Source organism: Gadus morhua, chromosome 13, assembly GCF_902167405.1.
Source record: "Gadus morhua chromosome 13, gadMor3.0, whole genome shotgun sequence".
NCBI classification, from domain to species: Eukaryota; Metazoa; Chordata; class Actinopteri; order Gadiformes; family Gadidae; genus Gadus; species Gadus morhua.
In genome coordinates, this window is record NC_044060.1 from 9,819,023 (window position 1) to 9,838,280 (window position 19,258).

General features: G+C 43.5%; 4 protein-coding genes across 4 annotated transcripts; all 4 read left to right on the forward strand.

The window, feature by feature from the left end:
• Positions 1–2,852: 2,852 nt before the first annotated feature.
• Positions 2,853–4,065, forward strand: LOC115557586 (odorant receptor 131-2-like). The gene has a single exon (XM_030375506.1). It carries the CDS (start codon positions 2,900–2,902, stop codon positions 3,752–3,754), a length of 855 nt encoding a protein of 284 aa, XP_030231366.1. The 5' UTR covers positions 2,853–2,899; the 3' UTR covers positions 3,755–4,065.
• Positions 4,066–7,435: 3,370 nt separating this feature from the next.
• On the forward strand, positions 7,436–11,333 carry LOC115557659 (odorant receptor 131-2-like). Its single transcript, XM_030375644.1, has 4 exons — positions 7,436–7,649; positions 8,093–8,231; positions 9,320–9,745; positions 10,433–11,333. The coding sequence occupies exons 1-4, from the start codon at positions 7,444–7,446 to the stop codon at positions 10,688–10,690; spliced, it is 1,029 nt and encodes a 342-aa protein (XP_030231504.1). The 5' UTR covers positions 7,436–7,443; the 3' UTR covers positions 10,691–11,333.
• A 1,635-nt stretch (positions 11,334–12,968) lies between these two features.
• On the forward strand, positions 12,969–15,236 carry LOC115557144 (odorant receptor 131-2-like). The gene is made up of 5 exons (XM_030374744.1): positions 12,969–13,114; positions 13,517–13,663; positions 14,119–14,383; positions 14,528–14,617; positions 14,850–15,236. Exons 1-5 carry the CDS (start codon positions 12,969–12,971, stop codon positions 15,234–15,236), a joined length of 1,035 nt encoding a protein of 344 aa, XP_030230604.1.
• Positions 15,237–16,458: 1,222 nt separating this feature from the next.
• Positions 16,459–19,126, forward strand: LOC115557145 (odorant receptor 131-2-like). Its single transcript, XM_030374745.1, has 4 exons — positions 16,459–16,622; positions 16,960–17,100; positions 17,684–18,020; positions 18,171–19,126. The coding sequence occupies exons 1-4, from the start codon at positions 16,480–16,482 to the stop codon at positions 18,633–18,635; spliced, it is 1,086 nt and encodes a 361-aa protein (XP_030230605.1). The 5' UTR covers positions 16,459–16,479; the 3' UTR covers positions 18,636–19,126.
• Positions 19,127–19,258: the final 132 nt, after the last annotated feature.

Consider the following 19,258-nt stretch of genomic DNA (forward strand, 5'->3'; position numbering starts at 1 on the left):
TTAAACCAGAATAAAAAACACAATGTAGGGGTCATCAGAAATATAGGATTTAGAGATGATTTGAAAGCAAAAAAGCTTGTGATCCATCATTGCCCATAACCAAATTGCTAAATTCGAAAAACACAACATAATTACAGAAGAGCATGTAGAAGATATGTAATGGAGGTTGAGAGGGACGGATATGATGGAGCTTGGTAGCTCTTCTCATCCTCCAGGTACAACATGAAAAGAGACTTGAGTGTGAGATCCATGCAGTGGAGGTTACAGATTAAGGGAGTGGGTTAGGGAGTATAAAGTTGGAGTAGGGACAGATAAGAGATGTGATATTGGTGAGGGCAGACCCATAGACCATCAGGATCGTGGTTTTAACGTGATGCTGGCAGCTTCAGAGAGCCAGTGAGGTAGGATGTAGAGTGGGGTGACATTATCTCGCTTTGGTTGGTTGAACGCTACAAGGATTGGAGTAATTATTATTATTCATTATTATTATCATCATTTTTTGTTTTTTATTCACTGTTAATGGGGTTGTGGGGTGAATGATTACTTGGTACGGGAAGGCTCTTCTCTTTGCAATGTAACTATTCTCCGGCTCTCTCTGTCTATCCTTCTCTCTCCATCTCCCTCTTGATTCAGTTTAGATATAATCCTGATGTAACAGTTTTGTTACAAAATAAAGTAAAATACCTTTGTAGATGCAGAGCAGGATAAAAGAGCTATAATTTTTATATTTGCTTATTCAAAAAAGATAATTAAAATCAAGTCAGTCCCTGAATCTTCTGTCTATCTCTCAATCCATCTGTCAATCTCTCTTTTTCTCTCTTTCTCTCTCTCTCTCTTAAGCAGTCAACACATATTGAGCTTTCAGCCTTTGCCAGCATTGCCAATGATTTCCTATGCATTGAAGCCAAACCTAACATAATCTTCGCCAGACAAATTGCAAACTGCAATTAGTCTGAAACTTCTATTTGTTTTAGATCTGGTGGGCATCAGCAAGGGCAGACCAGAATGCCCCTGGAAGCCATTGGAAAGGCCTAGAACCAATCATAGCCACGAAATGGGTGATGCATAGTTGGGCAACGAAAAAACTTAATTGAAACAAAAGCTTTAAAGGCAGTTGTTTTTTCTTCTTTTAGTGAAAATATACTGTCCATTTTGTTATATACTATCTCGATAGCGTACTAATAAGCCCAACTCAGAATCCAGCACTTTGCTGAAAGCTCATCAAGTGTTAGTTCGGTTTCAGAACAAAACTTTGTTGGCAAGATAAAACATCAAAAACATTTAGTTTTGCCAGGGCCGACATTAATTGTCGCTAATGTTCCCTCTACAACTCTCCCAATATGTCTTTCTATACCTCTCTCTCCTTCTTATTCTCTCTAAATGTCTCTCTACCTATCTCTTGCTCTGTCTCTCCCTCTCACTTTATGTCTCTTTCCCCCTCTCACTCTCATGTTCTCCCCTGTCTCTCTCCAAGGTGCTGTTTTGAAGGATGAACTCTTCATTTGGGCTTGGAGACAACAGTACTTCCGTGCAGGTCTGATTATACTGTCCTTTGACCACTCCTCTCTTTAATAGCTTTTGTAATAATAAAAAATCTGTGGTTCAACATACTGCATGCGTGCGTTCGTACTGTTTTTCGACCGACTGTCATGCCTTGGTGTCTTTGATGTCCTTTGTCTGCACCTTTCCTGGCCTATTGTCCTCCCCTGCCATGTCTTTAAAGGAGATATTTTCAATTGAATATCGAAAAAACTACACAGAAATAGCCTCTCTCTCTTACGGAGAACGAGAGAGGCAGAGAGGAAATCATTGATATTCATTCATATGATCATATTAATGTGATTCATATGTGCCCTTGTTTCCTCTCCCCCCAGTGGATTTTGGTAAGGGACACCCTGACTTCTGCCGTTGTGAAGAACCTTGTGGTGGTTCTGGTTTGGCTTTCGCTGAGCTACATCAACGGCAGTGTGGTGGCCACCTTCTTCAGACACCAGGTACACACAGGCCCACACACACACACACACACACACACACACACACACACACACACACACACACACACACACACACACACACACACACACACACACACACACACACACACACACACACACACACACACACACACACACTTTTCAATTTTTATCAGAAAAGCTAATCTCTTCTATATTTTATCTCAAATGTATTTAAACTTGATCACATTAGGTATTTGTTTAACTCTGCACTTTATTTGTTTCCAACTGTTTACTTGTTTTTAAATCTTTTAATCCTGTTGTCCGGCGCGAGTGATGTTGAGACCAGGAAGTGTACAGTAGATGATTATACCAGGAAGTCTACAGATATGTCTGTCAAGCCCATAAGGCAAAGCCTAGACGGCATAGCCTACATGAAATAGAACGGCATGTTTAGACCAGAAAGTTGACAAAAAATATGATGTTTGGATCAGGATGCCTACAGATATGTGATGTTTTTGACCAGCAGGTTTACAGATAGATGATGTTTAGGCCATTAAGTCTACAGATATGTCATGTATAGACCAGGAAGTCTACAGATACGGGATGCGTAGACCAAGAGGTCTATCGATATGTGACGTTTAGACCAGGAAGTCTGCAGATACGTGACGTTTGGACCAGGAAGACTGCAGATACGTGACGTTTAGACCAGGAAGTCTGCAGATACGTGACGTTTGGACCAGGAAGACTGCAGATACGTGACGTTTAGACCAGGAAGTCTGCAGATACGTGACGTTTGGACCAGAAAGTCTGCAGATACGTGACGTTTAGACCAGGAAGTCTGCAGATACGTGACGTTTGGACCAGAAAGTCTGCAGATACGTGACGTTTAGACCAGGAAGTTTACAAACATGTGATGTGACGACCAGGAAGTCTGCAGATACGTGATGCTCAGACCAGGGGCTCTCGACAGACACATGATGTTTCCCCCCCCTCCTCAGGTGTTCTACGGAGACCCCCGCTACATCCTCTTCATCCATATGGTGATCAACGATGCGGTGCAGCTGACCGTCACCATCATGCTCTTCATCCTCAGCTACGTATACTACAGGATCAACGTCTCCTTCTGCTGCTTCTTCATCCTGCTGGCCGTCTTCACCACCCGCAACACGCCCGTCAACCTCGCCAGCATGGCCATCGAGCGATACATCGCCATCTGTGACCCGCTGCGCCACGCCCAGGTCTGCACAGTGCGGAAGACCTACATCCTCATCGGGCTGATCTGGCTCATATCCGTGGTGCCCGACATCACCGACCTCTTCGTCACCCTGGCCAACGAGCCACTGAGCTTCTTCCACGAGTCGGTGTTCTGCCTGCGGCAGAACATCTTCAAGGACCCCGTGCTGGCGTACAAGCGGCAGGCCTTCGACGGGCTGTACTTCTCCTGCGTGTTCCTCACGCTGGTGTACACCTACCTCAGGATCCTGTTTGCCGCCCGGGCCCACTCCACCGAGAAGACGTCGGCCCGGCGAGCCCGGAACACCATCTTGCTGCACGGCTCGCAGCTGGCCATGTGCATGCTGTCCTACATCTCGCCCAGCGTGGAGATCATCCTGCACCTCATCTTCCCCGGCCGCATCCTGGAGATCCGATTCGCCAACTACCTCGTCGTCTACATGCTGCCGCGGTTCCTCAGCCCGATCATCTATGGCGTGCGGGACAAGAAGTTCAGGAATCACCTCAGAAAGTACTTTGTCGGGGGTTGCAGGGTCGGATTGCAGAAAGGGAACGGGACCTTGTGAGGATTTCGTAAAAAATTTCCAATTTCGATTCAGGGGATCAAGTAACATTGGTAGAAATAAATATTGTTTGTAAATAGTGTAAAAAATACATAATATTGTTAGGAACACCAAATTCATTGTTGATGAATACATGTGCTCTTCAGTGTCTGTTATAAAAAACACACAGTTCACATGTACACACACAAACACACACACACACACACACGCACACACACGCACACTCAAACACATACACCACAGACATACACACACAAACAGAACAGAACAACTCAGAGTTCAACATAGCGTCATACACGCACTGTTAATATTTATATTTGGAGCAATAAAGAATACCATATTTATTCATGATTCTTTCTATTGTTTTTTCGGAACATTAACTTAATGTTTATGATTGTATTGCCTCTTGTACAGGTTACTTTGTGGCTGAATTCTAAATCATCAAAAATGTTCAAAATTCTATAGTTAAGAAGATCAGTATACTGGAGCCAGATTAACCCAAGTTGGTTTTTCAAACATATAGTTATAGAAATAGGGTGAGCGTTTTTGAGAAGGCATAATGATGACCCCTAGAGGTGATAACTATTCACCTCTAGGGTAATAATTGTTTATTCTTTCAAAGGGGTCTTACATTCTTTTTTTAAATGTTGTCCCTAAAACAAAAAATATCTGAGATGAACTCAACCCTTCTTTTTTATTATTGTTTTTAGTTATCTTTCCTACAACCATCCTCTTGAATATAACCCTTGGTGGACAATTTGACAACTTTCATAATAACTGGTTCAAGACCTTTAGAAATAAAACGTATTGGACTCCCAAATCTGTTTCTTATATTTCTCTACCAAACTAGAATAATTTCAGCTTCTTACAGTCCCCAACCTCACAACCAATAATGTACATACACACACAGCCACATACACACTCACACACACACACACGCACACACGCACGCGCACGCACGCACGCCCGCCCGCCCGCCCGCCCGCCCGCCCGCCCGCCCGCCCGCCCGCCCGCCCGCCCGCCCGCCCGCCCGCCCGCACGCACGCACGCACGCACGCACGCGCGCGCACGCACACACGCACACACACACACACACACACACACACACACACACACACACACACACACACACACATACATCAATTGAAGTCTAACATATACAACCATACGTCCTGACGTGCTTAAAAGAGACATGAGCCAGGGGTTGGTGTCTCAGTCAGTGTAAGACCATCTCCAGGTAAGACTTCCCTTGGTCTTTCATCATGAATACAGCCTGCATTCATTCACTGCTTTGGTTAAAGTAGTCTATTATAAATTGTATTTGTTATCAGATACGCCTTGATGGGTCCTCATTTTAAGTTTCATTGTCTAACCCTGCCTGTTCCCATGTCTTATAGCTTATAGTCATTATGTCTTCTTTTTTTGTTATTTGAGCTTTGGTGTTACTTGTGCAGATTAATTTTGCAAGACATATTTTTATAAGAAAGAAGTTTCAGAGGGTTGTTGTTGCTCTATATTGTCGCATAACAATATTGTAACATTTGAATATTGTAATATAATAATATTTAAACATGTATATTGACATGTATATATGTCAATATACATATTAATATTGTAAGATAACACTATTTGACCATTTATATTGTGCCAGATTAATATTGTAACATAACAATACAGTAACATTTATATTGTCACAAAGTCCTGTTGCAGCATAATAATAAGGTGAAATGTATAATGTGTCAAATATCTGTTTGTTTATTTATTTATTTAAAAGGGACAGTGTACATTAATTAACTTGTCCATTCTACATGTAAATGTACCAGATTTAGTTATTCAAACTATTTTTCATCTGTAGTCCCTGGCAGGTTAATGTTAGAGAGAACAAACAAAAGCATAAAAGCAAGCACAACATATAGTTAGACCGATGATTGACATTGACATTACATGGACAAGGAAACAAACTAAGATGACAAAGACCTAATGTAACATGCCATAATAAAAGGATTAAAAATGAAGAGAATAACAAAAAAAATACATAAAATGGCTAAACATAAACAGTTAGTAAGCTCACAATCAAAGACAATAAGGAGTTAAGCAATACCACACTCAAGGTAATACATTAACTATGGTCACATGTTTGTTTGTCCAGTAGCCATTGCTTTATGGATTTGGTGAAATTGTTTATGTTCGTATTATTCCTAAATTCAATTGGTATGGAGTTCCAGGTGTGTGCTGCTCGATAAGAGAAGGCTGACTGAGCAAAATATGTTTTTCTGTATGGTATTTTGCAGTCCCCTCCCCAGCTTGTGGATGTATTTTGTGTATATTTTGTGTTTGATGATCTCACTAAGTGGAGGTGGGGATAAGCCATGGAAGATCTTGTATGCTACTAATATATCAGCAAACTTGATCATGTTTTCCCAGTAAAGGAAACCATATTTTGCTAAAAGGTTGCAATGTCACAATAAGCATTTTATTTCTTATCTAGTGTTTTCAAAGCATGTACAATTTAGAATGCTTCAGTTGTTAATTTATTCCTTATATATCTAAAATTGTTGAAATTTAATTTGATTCTGTTCACAACCGTTGTGAGTCAATTACTATACCAAGATACTTATTTTGATTCATAACTATAAACCTTCTCCCTGCTAATAACACAGCAGGCTATTTGCAGACTTTGAAACATACAGACTTACTAATATTGAGATGTTAACATGAACGGGTCAACCAGGTAGAAACGTTAACCATGACAGCTGATAGTTCATCTGCAGCTCCTTTCTTATTTTTAGAATGTAAATAGATGAACGTGTCGTCAGCATACAACTGACAATTTACAGAAGGTGGACAAGCAATGTGTGGCTGCAGTGTTGCTGATATGCATGAATATTTAAATATAGTTTTATGAAATATATATTTATGTATATATAATATATATATTTTGTCGGCTCAAATGCATGTCATTATGATTTCACTTAAACCAAATTTAATGCAACAAACTGAAAAACCATGTAATGATGTATAATACAATTATACAGATATGCCTACATCTTTTGATCTAATAGAAAACATTGATGATTTTAGTTTGTATGATTTTTTTGTTGAAGAAATAATTGAGTTCGTAAATGAAAGAAAGACACAACATGCTGTACGTGTTTTTACCTACCGGTGGTCTGCTTCTCTTTAAGAAGACATGATGGGCCAACAGCTGAATGGCCCCGGGCACTGCTGAAAGGATGGAGGGGAGGGGATTAAATAGGTGAACAGATAAATCTGTGAGTTCTTCTACACTGTCTTCCTGTGCTTGATACATGATTCGTTTAAACTCTACGATGAACTTGTATAGTCCGTATTAATCCTATTCTACTTTACTTGATCAATGTTTCAACATTTATCAGTGTTTGGAGTATGTTTTATTTTATTTTATCTTAGCACTTTACAGATTTATTGTTTTTTTTACAGAAAAGTAATTTGTTTTCGCCACTCGCTTAAAGTAACTTAAATTAGGAGACTCCACTGTAAAGGACGATTTATTTGAAAGAACTTGGAGACACAGAGCCAGGACAACAGGGTTTGCAGCCCTACTATTGACGAGTGGGATCTTGAGACTAGACCTCAGGGAGACAGGACCTTTGATTGATGGGTACTGTCCCTGCCTGCACTTGTTATTACCTCTTTCAGAGCAGGTGAGAACAATGAGGATGATGATGATGTCCAACTCCTCCCTGAGTCCCATGGAGCTGCTAACAGGTAATGGCAGCTCCATGCAGCCTGGTGGCGCTGTTGCGTTCCCTAAAGACAGCTTCACCAATGCCATGACAAAGAACATAGTGGCAATGCTCGTCTGGCTCGTCCTCAACGTCATTAACGGCACCATGGTGTACACCTTCATGAAACACAGGTACACACACGCACACACACACACACGCAAGCACGCAAACAGAAGCACACAAACGCACACATACAAACACACATATTAGGTGTTATACTGCAGAAGAATAAAGTTGATTAAGTTACCCTCCCTGCAGTGATATGATGATGATGGTGATGATGATGATGATGATGATGATGATGATGATGATGATGATGATAATGACGATGACAGATAACCCATTATACTGCCTCAATGTCCTTGTAGATATTGGTGTTGTTGATGTTGATGTTCCAGAGTGTTCTACGAGGACCAGCGCTACATCATGATGTGGTTGTTGTTGTTGTTTGTGTCCCAGAGTGTTCTACGAGGACCAGTGCTATATCATGATGTGGTTGTTGTTGTTGTTTGTGTCCCAGAGTGTTCTACGAGGACCAGTGCTACATCATGTTGTTGTTGTTGTTTGTTCCCAGGGTTTTCTACGAGGACCCGCGCTACATCATGTTTATCTGCATGGTGGTGAACGACGCCATGCAGCTCAGCCTGGTGACCACCCTGTACGTGGTGAGCTACATCTTCAGACAGATCCACGCCAGCGTCTGCTGCATCCTGGTAGGAAACAACGCTGACAATCTCTAACCTAACCATCGCTAACCTTTACGGTCCCATATTATACCAGCAGGTGTGAGTGTGATTAGCCATTTCAAGACGTTTTGAAAATCTGCCTCTTCTGACATCACAAGTGGGCGTGTCCACCTAGATGTGTGCTGGATCGATCAGTCTACCAGCCTACCCAGTGGAGTGTAGCAAACGTTGCTCATCCATCTGTCGTACATTTAGGTGGACACGCCCACTTGTGATTTCAGAAGAGGCAGATTTTCAAAATGGCTTGTAATGGCTGGTGGCAATCACACCTGGTGGTATAATATGTAAGGGATAATGTATAGAACGCCGGTCATTATCGAGAAAATAAGCCCCGACAGGGCGAACAGGACACCGACGCGCAGCGGAGGTGTCTTGCTTCGCCATGAAGGGGCTTATTTTACGATAATGACCGGCAAAGTTCTATACATTATCCCGCTTATTATACGGCTACTTGCCAAAACGAAACAATTTATTCACAATGTATTTGTGAATAAATTGCTGTTGTTATCAGCATTTATAGTGTTGATCAGCAGAGAAATAGCATGCCCAAGCGGGTAAGTTAGGGTTGGTTAGATCCAGGGTGAGATAGGGTCTGTAAGGGTTAGTTAGGGTCAAGGTTAGCTAGGGTTTTATAAGGTTCAAGGTAAGTTAGGGTTGGTTAGATCCAGGGTTAGTTAGGGTCTGTAAGAGTTAGTTAGGGTGAAGGTTAGCTAGGGATTTATAAGGGTCAGGGTTAGTTAGGGCCAGGGTTCGTTAGGGTTGGTTAGGTCCAGGGTTAGTTAGGGTTGGTTAGATCCAGTGTTAGTTAGGGTTGGTTAGGTCCAGGGTTAGTTAGGGTTGGTTAGATCCAGGGTTAGTTAGGGTTGGTTCGGTCCAGGGTTAGTTAGGGTTGGTTCGGTCCAGGGTTAGTTAGGGTTGGTTCGGTCCAGGGTTAGTTAGGGTTGGTTAGGTCCAGGGTTAGTTAGGGTTGGTTAGGTCCAGGGTTAGTTAGGGTTGGTTAGGTCCAGGGTTGGTTAGGGTTGGTACGTCCTGGTTCAAGCCTTCCCCCGGTGCAGGTGATGACTGCGGTGCTCACCACTCGCTCCACCCCTCTCATCCTGGCGGGCATGTCGGTGGAGCGCTACCTCTCCATCTGCTACCCCATGCACTACGGCCACATCTGCACCGTGCGCCGCACCTTCATCCTCATCTGGGTCATCCTTCTCCTCACGGCGGCCCCCCCGCTCACCGACCTCTTCATCACCCTGGCCAAGGAGCCGCCAGAGTTCTTCTCCTCGTCCATGTTCTGCGACCACTCGCTGCTCTTCAGGGACCGCTCCATCTACTACAAGAACTGCGTGTTTGACGGCAGCTACCTGTCCTTTGTGGCACTGACGCTGCTGTACACCTACTGTAAGATCATGATGGCCGCCCAGGCCGCCTCCACCACGCTGGCGTCCGTCAAGCGGGCGCGCAACACCGTGCTGCTGCACGGAGCGCAGGTGAGCGTCCACAGAACCGCCAAACCACCATCTGAGAGAATTACGGAATTACTGTTTTGTTTGTCTTAAGACGTGTTTCGTTTGTATCTGATGTATAGCCTATACCATACCATAATAAAAGACTGCATTTGATAACATAACAAACCCTTTCATAACATACCAAACTATAATAGATTGCAACAATGTGATGTCTGGCTAACGTAACATAACATAGCATTACATAACAGACTCTCAATATGTGTTGTCTGGCTAACGTAACATAACGGACTCTCAATATATGTTCTGTCTGGGTAATGTAGCATAGCACACTGTCACTATGTTCTGTCGGGGTAATGTAGCATAGCACACTGTCACTATGTTCTGTCTGGGTAATGTAGCATAGCACACTGTCACTATGTTCTGTCTGGGTAATGTAGCATAGCACACTGTCACTATGTTCTGTCTGGGTAATGTAGCATAGCACACTGTCACTATGTTCTGTCTGGGTAATGTAGCATAGCACACTGTCACTATGTTCTGTCTGGGTAATGTAGCATAGCACACTGTCACTATGTTCTGTCTGGGTAATGTAGCATAGCACACTGTCACTATGTTCTGTCTGGGTAATGTAGAAAACACATTGTCACTATGTGCTGTCTGGGTAACATAACGTAACAGCCTGTCACTGTGTGCTCTCTGTCCGGCTAGCTGATGCTGTGCCTGCTAGCGTTCGTGGTTCCTTCGCTGCAAGCGTCGCTGATAACTCAGTTCCCCCACCTGAGCCTGGAGATCCGCTACGTCTTCTTCCTGCTCGTCTACATCATACCCCGGTTCCTCAGCCCCATCATCTATGGCTTCCGGGACGAGAACTTCAGAAGGTACTGGATCCGCTACCTCACCTGTCGGGCAGGAAGAGCTGGCAGAGTCCGGCCCCTGCCCATCAAGGTCACCCCCAAGGTCAAGTAAGAACCTCTGTGTTGAGTGGGGGAGGAACTGTGCCACCCTGTCAGGTGGACTTCTCTTCTTTGTCAGGCACAGTTACCTGGACAACAAGGAATCACAAGGACCTCTAGACTCTATGTAAAGAAATCAGAAGAAACAAGTGATTGGATGTTTTCCCTTTTTAGTCTTTGAAAAAAAGTCCTTAAGGTTTAATACAGAGTACAAAGACTATGTGTTGGAGGCATGGATGAGATACAGAGTTTCTTGATTCTTTGAATTCCTAGGGGTATGTTTTACTGCAAGTGAACCCAAAGTTGTGTTTTTGTCTAGAGCTGTGACACTAGAGCTTCCAAGCTAAATTCTGATGATGGCATTGCGATTGGTGACAATATATTAATGTTTGCCCAATGATTGTAATCTATAATGCATTTGTAGCCTTGCAATTCATACCAATATGCTCCAATGTGCCTATTGTTGTGTAATTGTGTAATTGTTTTGTCTCTTGGTCAAGTCTCAAGTCTCATGGGTTTCTTTTGCTGATGTACATTTTCGTAAGTTGGATCATAAATACACTTCTTTACTCAAACTAACCCACACTAAAACAATTAAAGAGGCTGATAGACCTACCTAGTCATTATGGTACACTACCATTGACGTCTTGCCAAGATGAGACTCAAATTAAAGTTGTATTTATTTAAAATCCAAACATAACACACACACACACACACACACACACACACACACACACACACACACACACACACACACACACACACACACACACACACACACACACACACACACACACACACACACACACACACACACACATATATATATAAACCTACACACACACACTCAGAAAAACCTTAAATTAGAAGAAAACTAATCATGCACTTTTGTCAAATCATATCATTTGTATAATGTATCATAATGTATATTGTAAATATGAGAGCTGTATACTGCTAATAAAACGTTTATAGAAATACTTCATGTTGCATAATGTTTGAGGTCCTGGCATTGCATAATATCTCTGTATCACAACATCAGGAGTTAATAGAACCTTTCACCACAGTCCCCAAAGTCCCAACATTATAACATCAACTCATCACATCATTAAAATAATCTGTGAGTTGTGGGTATCAGGGGTGGGGCGAGGGGTCTATAAAAGTGGGACTACGGCCGGTTGCTGAAACACTCTCTGGTCACCCACCCCAACAGGTGAGAACCACAATATCATATTGTGATATATATATATAAATATATAATATGATATAATATAATATACTATACTATATTTAGTATCATATCGCTGTACCAAATACTATAGAGAATATTGATATATGTTTCTACACCAAAAATATACTATTGTAATATGTTATTAATATTCTTTAGATCTATAGATTAATGTGTTAAATATTATATTGACTATTCAGGTATTGATCTTTTGGTGCAGTTTACACCAAAGATTAAATCCTTTTACCTATTTTCTGCATTTACAATTCACAACTACACAATTCCCATTTTTTTTGTCTCATTTAATTTCTCTATGTATCTCATGCGTCATTGTCTACAGTTAGCCATCCTCCCTGTCCTTAAGCTTTTAAAATAATTAATAGTAAGGATTAAGGGTTTCGGAATTATAATGATCACATTATGTAGATTATTGTACTTTCTTTATTATTGTGATAATGAATGTTATTTACTGAAGTAGCAAATATTGTTTTGTATAATATCCTATTATCATGAGTATAATATAGGTTCATGATAAATCAGTAATGACATTTGGATCAATATTATTATCCGATAAAAAAATGATATTTGATAGTCTGTATAACATATTGAACCTGTATTTTTACCTGTGCCTTGGTCAAGGAAACATGCAGGAGTATTAATGTATCATGAATGTTTTTTGGTGCAAGAGGAAATTGGGGCAGCCAGAGGAAACCCATAGAACATGGGGAGAACATACGATCCCCACACAGAAAGATCCTTGCTTGGTTGTTTCATGCTACGATCATATATCTTGGAACCCTCATCACCTATTGCTCTCCTTACTTTCCCTGGAAAGAGGGATCCCTCTTCTGTTTTCCCTTATTTTTCCTTGTCCATTAAAGCAGGGGTTGTTAAAGAGGTTTAGCCGGCCCTGTCGGTACCGAGCCAGGACCCCATATGTTGTCTTGACCCTACCCACTACGAACTGTATCGAGGCCATTTGGGGGCCAATCGCTACTGTTAGTGAAGGCTGTAAAGGCTGTACCAATAAAGTTGAGGTTAGGTTGAATTTTTAGGTGTCATCAGGATGAACAGCACCTCGAGACCCGACGGCTTCAGGGACGCCTTCATCAAGAACTTCATCACGGTCTTCCTCTGTGTTGCCATCAACACCATCAACGGCTCCTTCATCTACATCTACTTCAGGAGTGAGGTGTTCAAGAAGGACCCCAGGTACACACACAAACAAGCACACATGCATGCACACACACACACGCAGGCACGCACACACACACACACACACACACACACACACACACACACACACACACACACACACACACACACACACACACACACACACACACACACACACACACACACACACACACACAGACTGATCAGACCCCTGACATTAGAGACAATTATCTTCAGATGAATCAAAGCTCATCTTGCTCTCGCTCTCGCTCTCTCTCTCTCTCTCTCTCTCTCTCTCTCTCTCTCTCTCTCTCTCTCTCTCTCTCTCTCTCTCTCTCTCTCTCTCTCTCTCTCTCTCTCTCTCTCTCTCTCTCTCTCTCTCTCTCTCTCTCTCTCTCTCTCTCTCTCTCCCCCCCCCCCCGATGCCCCACCCTCCAGGTATGTGCTCTACATCCACCTGGTGATAAATGACATCATCATGCTCACCGGCTCCGTCCTCCTCCAGGTGATCACCTATCTCGCGGTCGGGGGGATCAACGTGGCGTTGTGCTGCACCATTCTGGTCGTCATGGTTACCACCAACAAGTACGCCTGCTGACTGGCTGTGTGAGACATTTTGGCCCAATCCCATATCTACCCCTTACCCCTTCCCCTTACCCCTTCAAAACAAGGGGGAGGGTTAAGGGGTAGAAATGTTTAATAGCAATGTAACAATAGACGCAGGAAAACATTAACAGGCAGACAATCAATCAATGAATACAATTTAAATAGATATGATGAAATATAAATGTAGCATATCACAGGTAAAGAAATAGAGAAAATAGGTTAAATGTGAAATCAACGAAATCATTAGTTGAAAGGACTTGAAGGTGCTTACTCTGTTTGTTTCTCCACGTTAAGAGAGAATAGTAATACTGTGCTAGTTCTAGCACGAGCAGCACTTGTAGTAGTGCTGTGTATTTCAGGACTAGTCCAGTGAACCTAGCCTGTACGGCGGTGCTACTAGTATTACTAGTTGTACTAGCAGCACTGTATTCCAGGAACAGTCCAGTGAACCTAGCCTGCATGGCGGTGGAGCGCTACATCGCTGTGTGTCGGCCGCTACGCCACCCCCAGCTGTGCACCGTGGGTCGCACCTACTGCCTGATCGGCCTCATCTGGGGCGCGTCCTTCATCGACGCCTTCGCCGACATCATCATCATCTTCGTGACCCGGCCCCTCTCCTTCTTCTCCGTCTCCATGATGTGCTTTGCCGACGCCATCTTCTCCGTCCGCCAACACAAAGACAAGACCACCGTCGTCCAGGTGAGGTTCACCTGACAGCACTTGCACTACACATGCAGCGTTAAGTAGAGGGAGGCTTTAGTTCTTCCTTAATTACGTGCAATATGGAGTATGTACAGTATGTGTTTGTGTGTGTGTTGGGGCCGGTGGTCTGTCTCTCCCCAGGTGGTCCTGGTCTCCATGGTGTTTCTGACCCTCGTCATCACCTACCTGAAGGTCCTCTTTGCAGCCAGGAAAGCGTCCGGTGATGACCAGGTGTGTAAGCTCCATAGTTGTTGATTAATCTGATTTAATACTGGCCTTGCTTATACCAAGAGTAGTACTTTGATTGTCAACATTTCAAACAAAAACTTTGCATTCTCCATTGGTCCAGAGAGGACCAACGTTATCAATGGTTTTCTATCATGTTTTGGAGAAAGCTTATGCTTCAGGTTCAAGGGTCATGCACAGGTTCAGGGCCATAACCGAGCACTGCTGGTCCATGCAGGTGTCGGCCAGGAAGGCGAGGAACACCATCCTGCTCCACGGCGTCCAGCTGCTGATCTGCATGCTCTCCTACGCCTCGCCCATCCTCACCATGCACCTGATCCGGACCTTCCCCACCAACTTCCGGAACATCCTCTTCCCCTGCTTCCTCCTCACCAACGTCCTGCCGCGCCTCCTCAGCCCCCTCATCTATGGCGTGCGTGACCAGAAGTTCAGCAACCAGCTCAGACTGCTCTTCTCCTGCAGGAGCTCTGGGCCTGGGGAGGGCGAGAGACTGAAGCCCACCGCAGGAGAGAGAGTCCGACCGATGAAGGGCAAGAGAGAGACACAGACAGTAGGGGAGAGAGGGAGCTCTAGAAAGATGAATAAACAGACCAGACGGCCCTAGTGGCTGGTATGATCGTTTTGCATTTGCGATCTTGTTTGTGATGAGGTCACACTTTGCTCTGTAGAGGAGACTGAAATATCCCAAACAGTTTTGAGCGATCCTGCTATTAAAAGCTTTTGTGCAAACCTGTATTCGACCTCTTTTATCCCCTTGGAATAAGGTTCCATTTTGGGACCAATGCAATTAAAACACAAGTTCTCTTTTGGTGATACATCATCCAAGAGACAAGAAAGGTGCCACCCAGTGGTATATTCCAATCAAAGCAGGACCAGGCTAGCTAGGGAATATGGGGTACAAAAAAACAAACAGAAGTCCCTCCCTCAATTTAGGCAGACAACCTTCTCACTATGTGTATATAATCCACAATATCCCACCTCAAACTCCTCACACTACAACCTCTGGCACAGACCAGCATCTGCTGTAAGTTGTCTCCCTTTCTCTCTGTCGCTCTTTCTCTCTGTATCTCTTGCTCTCGATCTCTCTGTCTCTCTATCTCTCTATCTCTCTATATCTATTTCTGTCTGTCTGTCTGTCAGTCTTTCTGTATATTGTTCGATCTATTATTGTTCTATAAGGTATTCATATTTCGGTAATTGCCCTTCATTTTATCCTAAACTTCAAAACGTTGGACAAATTAAAAAAAGTCAGAATGATGAAATTGTTGAACTACAGGCAAATAATGTGCCTTGAATGTGTGAAATATTAACATAATCCCTTTTAAATGTCTTTATTCTTGAATTACAAGCTCTCAGAGTTTATGAGAATATGAACATATGTCTTTCTTTGCGTGTTTGTGTATTTTCTTATTTGTTGAAAGTACAGGCAACAGAAAAAAAGGCCTCCATCATTAGCCAGTCCCCCAAAACAGGTGGCCAGCACGCTCCCTTTAACCATAGGGCTGCACAGCCTGGTGGTAGACTGGGGTCATTTGCAATGACGGCATGGGGGCGTGAACGCAGGCAGCCGGGTAGGAAGGTAGAAAGACAGGTAGGCCCTTCAATCATTTCATTTTGGCCACAATGAAATGATTGGACAGGCTTATTACAGGGATGCGGACGCCACAGATGCAGATTTTTTTTTAACCAGAGCATTTTATTGATTGACAGCTGTCAGGATGAGGAGAGATTTTTTTTAGAAATGACCAAAAATGCTTCTATAATAAATTGTCTAATGTAGCGTAAATATTTCTGCATTGAGATTGTATTTCTGTATTCAGATGAAATAAAGGCAGAGCTGGTTCAACATGAACGCCACTCGCCTAGACACTCTGAAGGAGGCCTTCACCAAGAATTTCATCACGGTCTTCCTCAGCGTCATCATCAACCTCGTCAACGGCTCTTTTGTCTACATCTACTTCAGGAGTCAAGAGTTCCAGAGGGACCCTAGGTATCAGAAATACTTTCATGGCTATAAATATTGATACCATAACTTCAATTCCATTCTTAACTCTCCTGCTCTGTATTCCTCTACTCCTGTCCTCTTCCTCTCCTTTATCTACTCCTTGATTGTACATTATCCAGTCAAATTACGACATTCCTTGTTCCAATGTTAGATGTTTCAACAGTGATTTAAATGTTCCGCTACCGTGCTGGCCAGGTCCCTGTTGGAATAAAGCACTCTCCTCTCCTCTCCTCTCCTCTCCTCTCCTCTCCTCTCCTCTCCCCTCCCCTCCCCTCCCCTCCTCTCCTCTCCTCTCCTCTCCTCTCCTCTCCTCTCCTTTCAGGTATGTGCTGTTCATCCACCTGGTCCTTAATGACATGGTGCTGTTGAGCCTTTCTGTGGCGCTACAGATCATAGTCTACACCTTCCGGCTCACACTCGCCCCCTGCTGTTTCCTGATCCTCATCCTCCTCACCGCAAACAAGTAGGTGGTGGAGTATAGGTGTATTAGCAGTAGTGTAGGAATAGTTCTAGCATTACAAGGAACACTAGTGGTAGTAGATCTACAAGTAGTACATGTAGGAGTAACATGTGTTGATACTACTACATGTAATTTTCGAAGTTCTAGGAGTGCTAAGAGTACTAGTTGTAGTAATGCTAGGAGTGGGAGCACTAGGGGTATTGGTAGTTCTAGAACATACAGGGGTATCTGGCGGCCCGTGGTTCACATTAAGCCTGCAAGTTGATAAAATAATTGTGAAATGAGGTAGGTTAAAGTGAACCGTACAAACCTCCAATAAAGTGCGCTCTCTCAAATGGCCGGTGCCTTCGTTGTGTTGTCTGACGATCTCTGGCCTCCAAGAACCACTAAAGTTGTGGCAGCCGCAATTATACAGCTTAATTAAGTTCATCACTGTATTTGAGGAATGACTTTTAATGCCAATTTGAAACAGAATAGGAGGCATGTGGAAATGCACATTAAAAACGTAATGGTGCACCACTTGCTTACGGTGTTCACTTTAATTGTATTTCCTAGTACTTCTTATATTGTTGTATTCCATGAATAGTCCAGTGACCATAGCCTGCACGTTGGTATTACTAGTTAGGTCGGAACTACTAGCAGCACTGTATTCCAGGAACAGTCCAGTGAACCTAGCCTGCATGGCGGTGGAGCGCTACATCGCTGTGTGTTGGCCGCTACAGCACCCCCAGCTGTGCACCGTGGGTCGCACCTACTGCCTGATCGGCCTCATCTGGGGCGTGTCCTTCCTCCCCGGCCTCAGCAACCTGGTCATCCTGCTGCTGAACTGGCCTGCTTCCGGGTCCTGGTTCTCGGTGGTCACCTGCTACGCCAACCGCATCTTCAACACGCCCCAGCACCAGACCAGCGACCTTTTCATGGAAGTACGTCACAGCAAAGTGTTTGTTCAGCCATATATTGAAAAACAACCCAATACAGACTTCCAAATAATAGCAAAGCCGCTCTTAATAGTTTTAATTGTAAGACCCCCCCGCTGAGCGGAGGCTGAATGAGAGGTTGTGTTTCCCACCCAGGTCTTCTTCCTGTCCGTGGTGAGCGTCACCCTGGCCGCCACCTACCTCAAGGTGCTGTTCGCCGCCAGCGCCGCCTCCGCCAGCAGCCGAGCGTCGGCCAGGAAGGCGAGGAACACCATCCTGCTCCACGGCGTCCAGCTGCTCATCTGCATGCTCACCTACGTGGCGCCGTTCGTCTGCGTACACCTCATCAGGGCCATGCCCCACCAGCTCACCCTAATCCTCTTAATCTCATTCATCCTCGTCAACATCCTGCCGCGCCTCCTCAGCCCCCTCATCTACGGCGTGCGCGACCAAAAGTTCAGGACTCAGATCAGACTGCTCTTCTCCTGCAGGAGCTCTGGGCCTGGGGAGGGCGAGAGACTGAAGCCCACAGCAGACAAGAGAGTTGGACCAGTGGAGGGTAATAGAGGGACAGCGACAGCGGGAGAGAGAGGGAGCTCCAAAAAGATTAAAAGTAGATGAAATTCAGCAATAAAGCTACTGTTTAGCTGCTCATAGATGGCACACAGGCTACCCAAACTAGTAAACGTTGTTCAAAGTTTGGAAATAGATTTAGCACACAAAGATTTTAAAATACAAATAGAAGAATGAAAGGGATTTTAGATTGTATGCTTAATTAATTCAGAGTACCAGTAGGCATACATGCTGACCAACTACGTGACATTAAATGTTTATTGATCTATACTTAGGCAACCCTAACCCTAACCCTTATAACAATGTTTATAACATTATATGCTTAAAATATGCATTGATTTCGTGCTTTGTTTGCTGTAACGCCACCTGTTCGCAACTAGATGGGGACATCCTCTCAGTAAAGATTAAGAACGCTGAATAAAGAGGCCTATTAAGCCTAAACCATTCTTGAGAATTACAACGACTTCAATGTGCATAATGTTCGGCTCAACGTCTGTATATGTTTTTAAATGCACACACAAATAAAGTATTTTCTTGTTCATGGCGTGCAGGCTACTTCTACAGAACCGTTTCGAGAAATGAAGGACCTAGAAATTACTTTTAAACTAAAGTTCGAACAATAAAATCGAATATGTGCAGACTCAAGTAAACCACTTAATATGTATATTTTA

What these genes read in the sequence shown, in the direction of transcription:
- LOC115557586 (XM_030375506.1), top strand. Translation starts at nt 2,900, where the DNA reads ATGCTCAGACCAGGGGCTCTCGACAGACACATGATGTTTCCCCCCCCT.
- LOC115557659 (XM_030375644.1), top strand. Translation starts at nt 7,444, where the DNA reads ATGAGGATGATGATGATGTCCAACTCCTCCCTGAGTCCCATGGAGCTG. An exon ending in TACACCTTCATGAAACACAG is followed by an intron (nt 7,650 to 8,092) that starts GTACACACACGC and finishes GTTTGTTCCCAG; the next exon opens with GGTTTTCTACGAGGACCCGC. An exon ending in CCAGCGTCTGCTGCATCCTG is followed by an intron (nt 8,232 to 9,319) that starts GTAGGAAACAAC and finishes CCCCCGGTGCAG; the next exon opens with GTGATGACTGCGGTGCTCAC.
- LOC115557144 (XM_030374744.1), top strand. Translation starts at nt 12,969, where the DNA reads ATGAACAGCACCTCGAGACCCGACGGCTTCAGGGACGCCTTCATCAAG. An exon ending in GTGTTCAAGAAGGACCCCAG is followed by an intron (nt 13,115 to 13,516) that starts GTACACACACAA and finishes CCCACCCTCCAG; the next exon opens with GTATGTGCTCTACATCCACC. An exon ending in ACAAGACCACCGTCGTCCAG is followed by an intron (nt 14,384 to 14,527) that starts GTGAGGTTCACC and finishes GTCTCTCCCCAG; the next exon opens with GTGGTCCTGGTCTCCATGGT.
- LOC115557145 (XM_030374745.1), top strand. Translation starts at nt 16,480, where the DNA reads ATGAACGCCACTCGCCTAGACACTCTGAAGGAGGCCTTCACCAAGAAT. An exon ending in ATCCTCCTCACCGCAAACAA is followed by an intron (nt 17,101 to 17,683) that starts GTAGGTGGTGGA and finishes TTCCATGAATAG; the next exon opens with TCCAGTGACCATAGCCTGCA. An exon ending in CCAGCGACCTTTTCATGGAA is followed by an intron (nt 18,021 to 18,170) that starts GTACGTCACAGC and finishes TTTCCCACCCAG; the next exon opens with GTCTTCTTCCTGTCCGTGGT.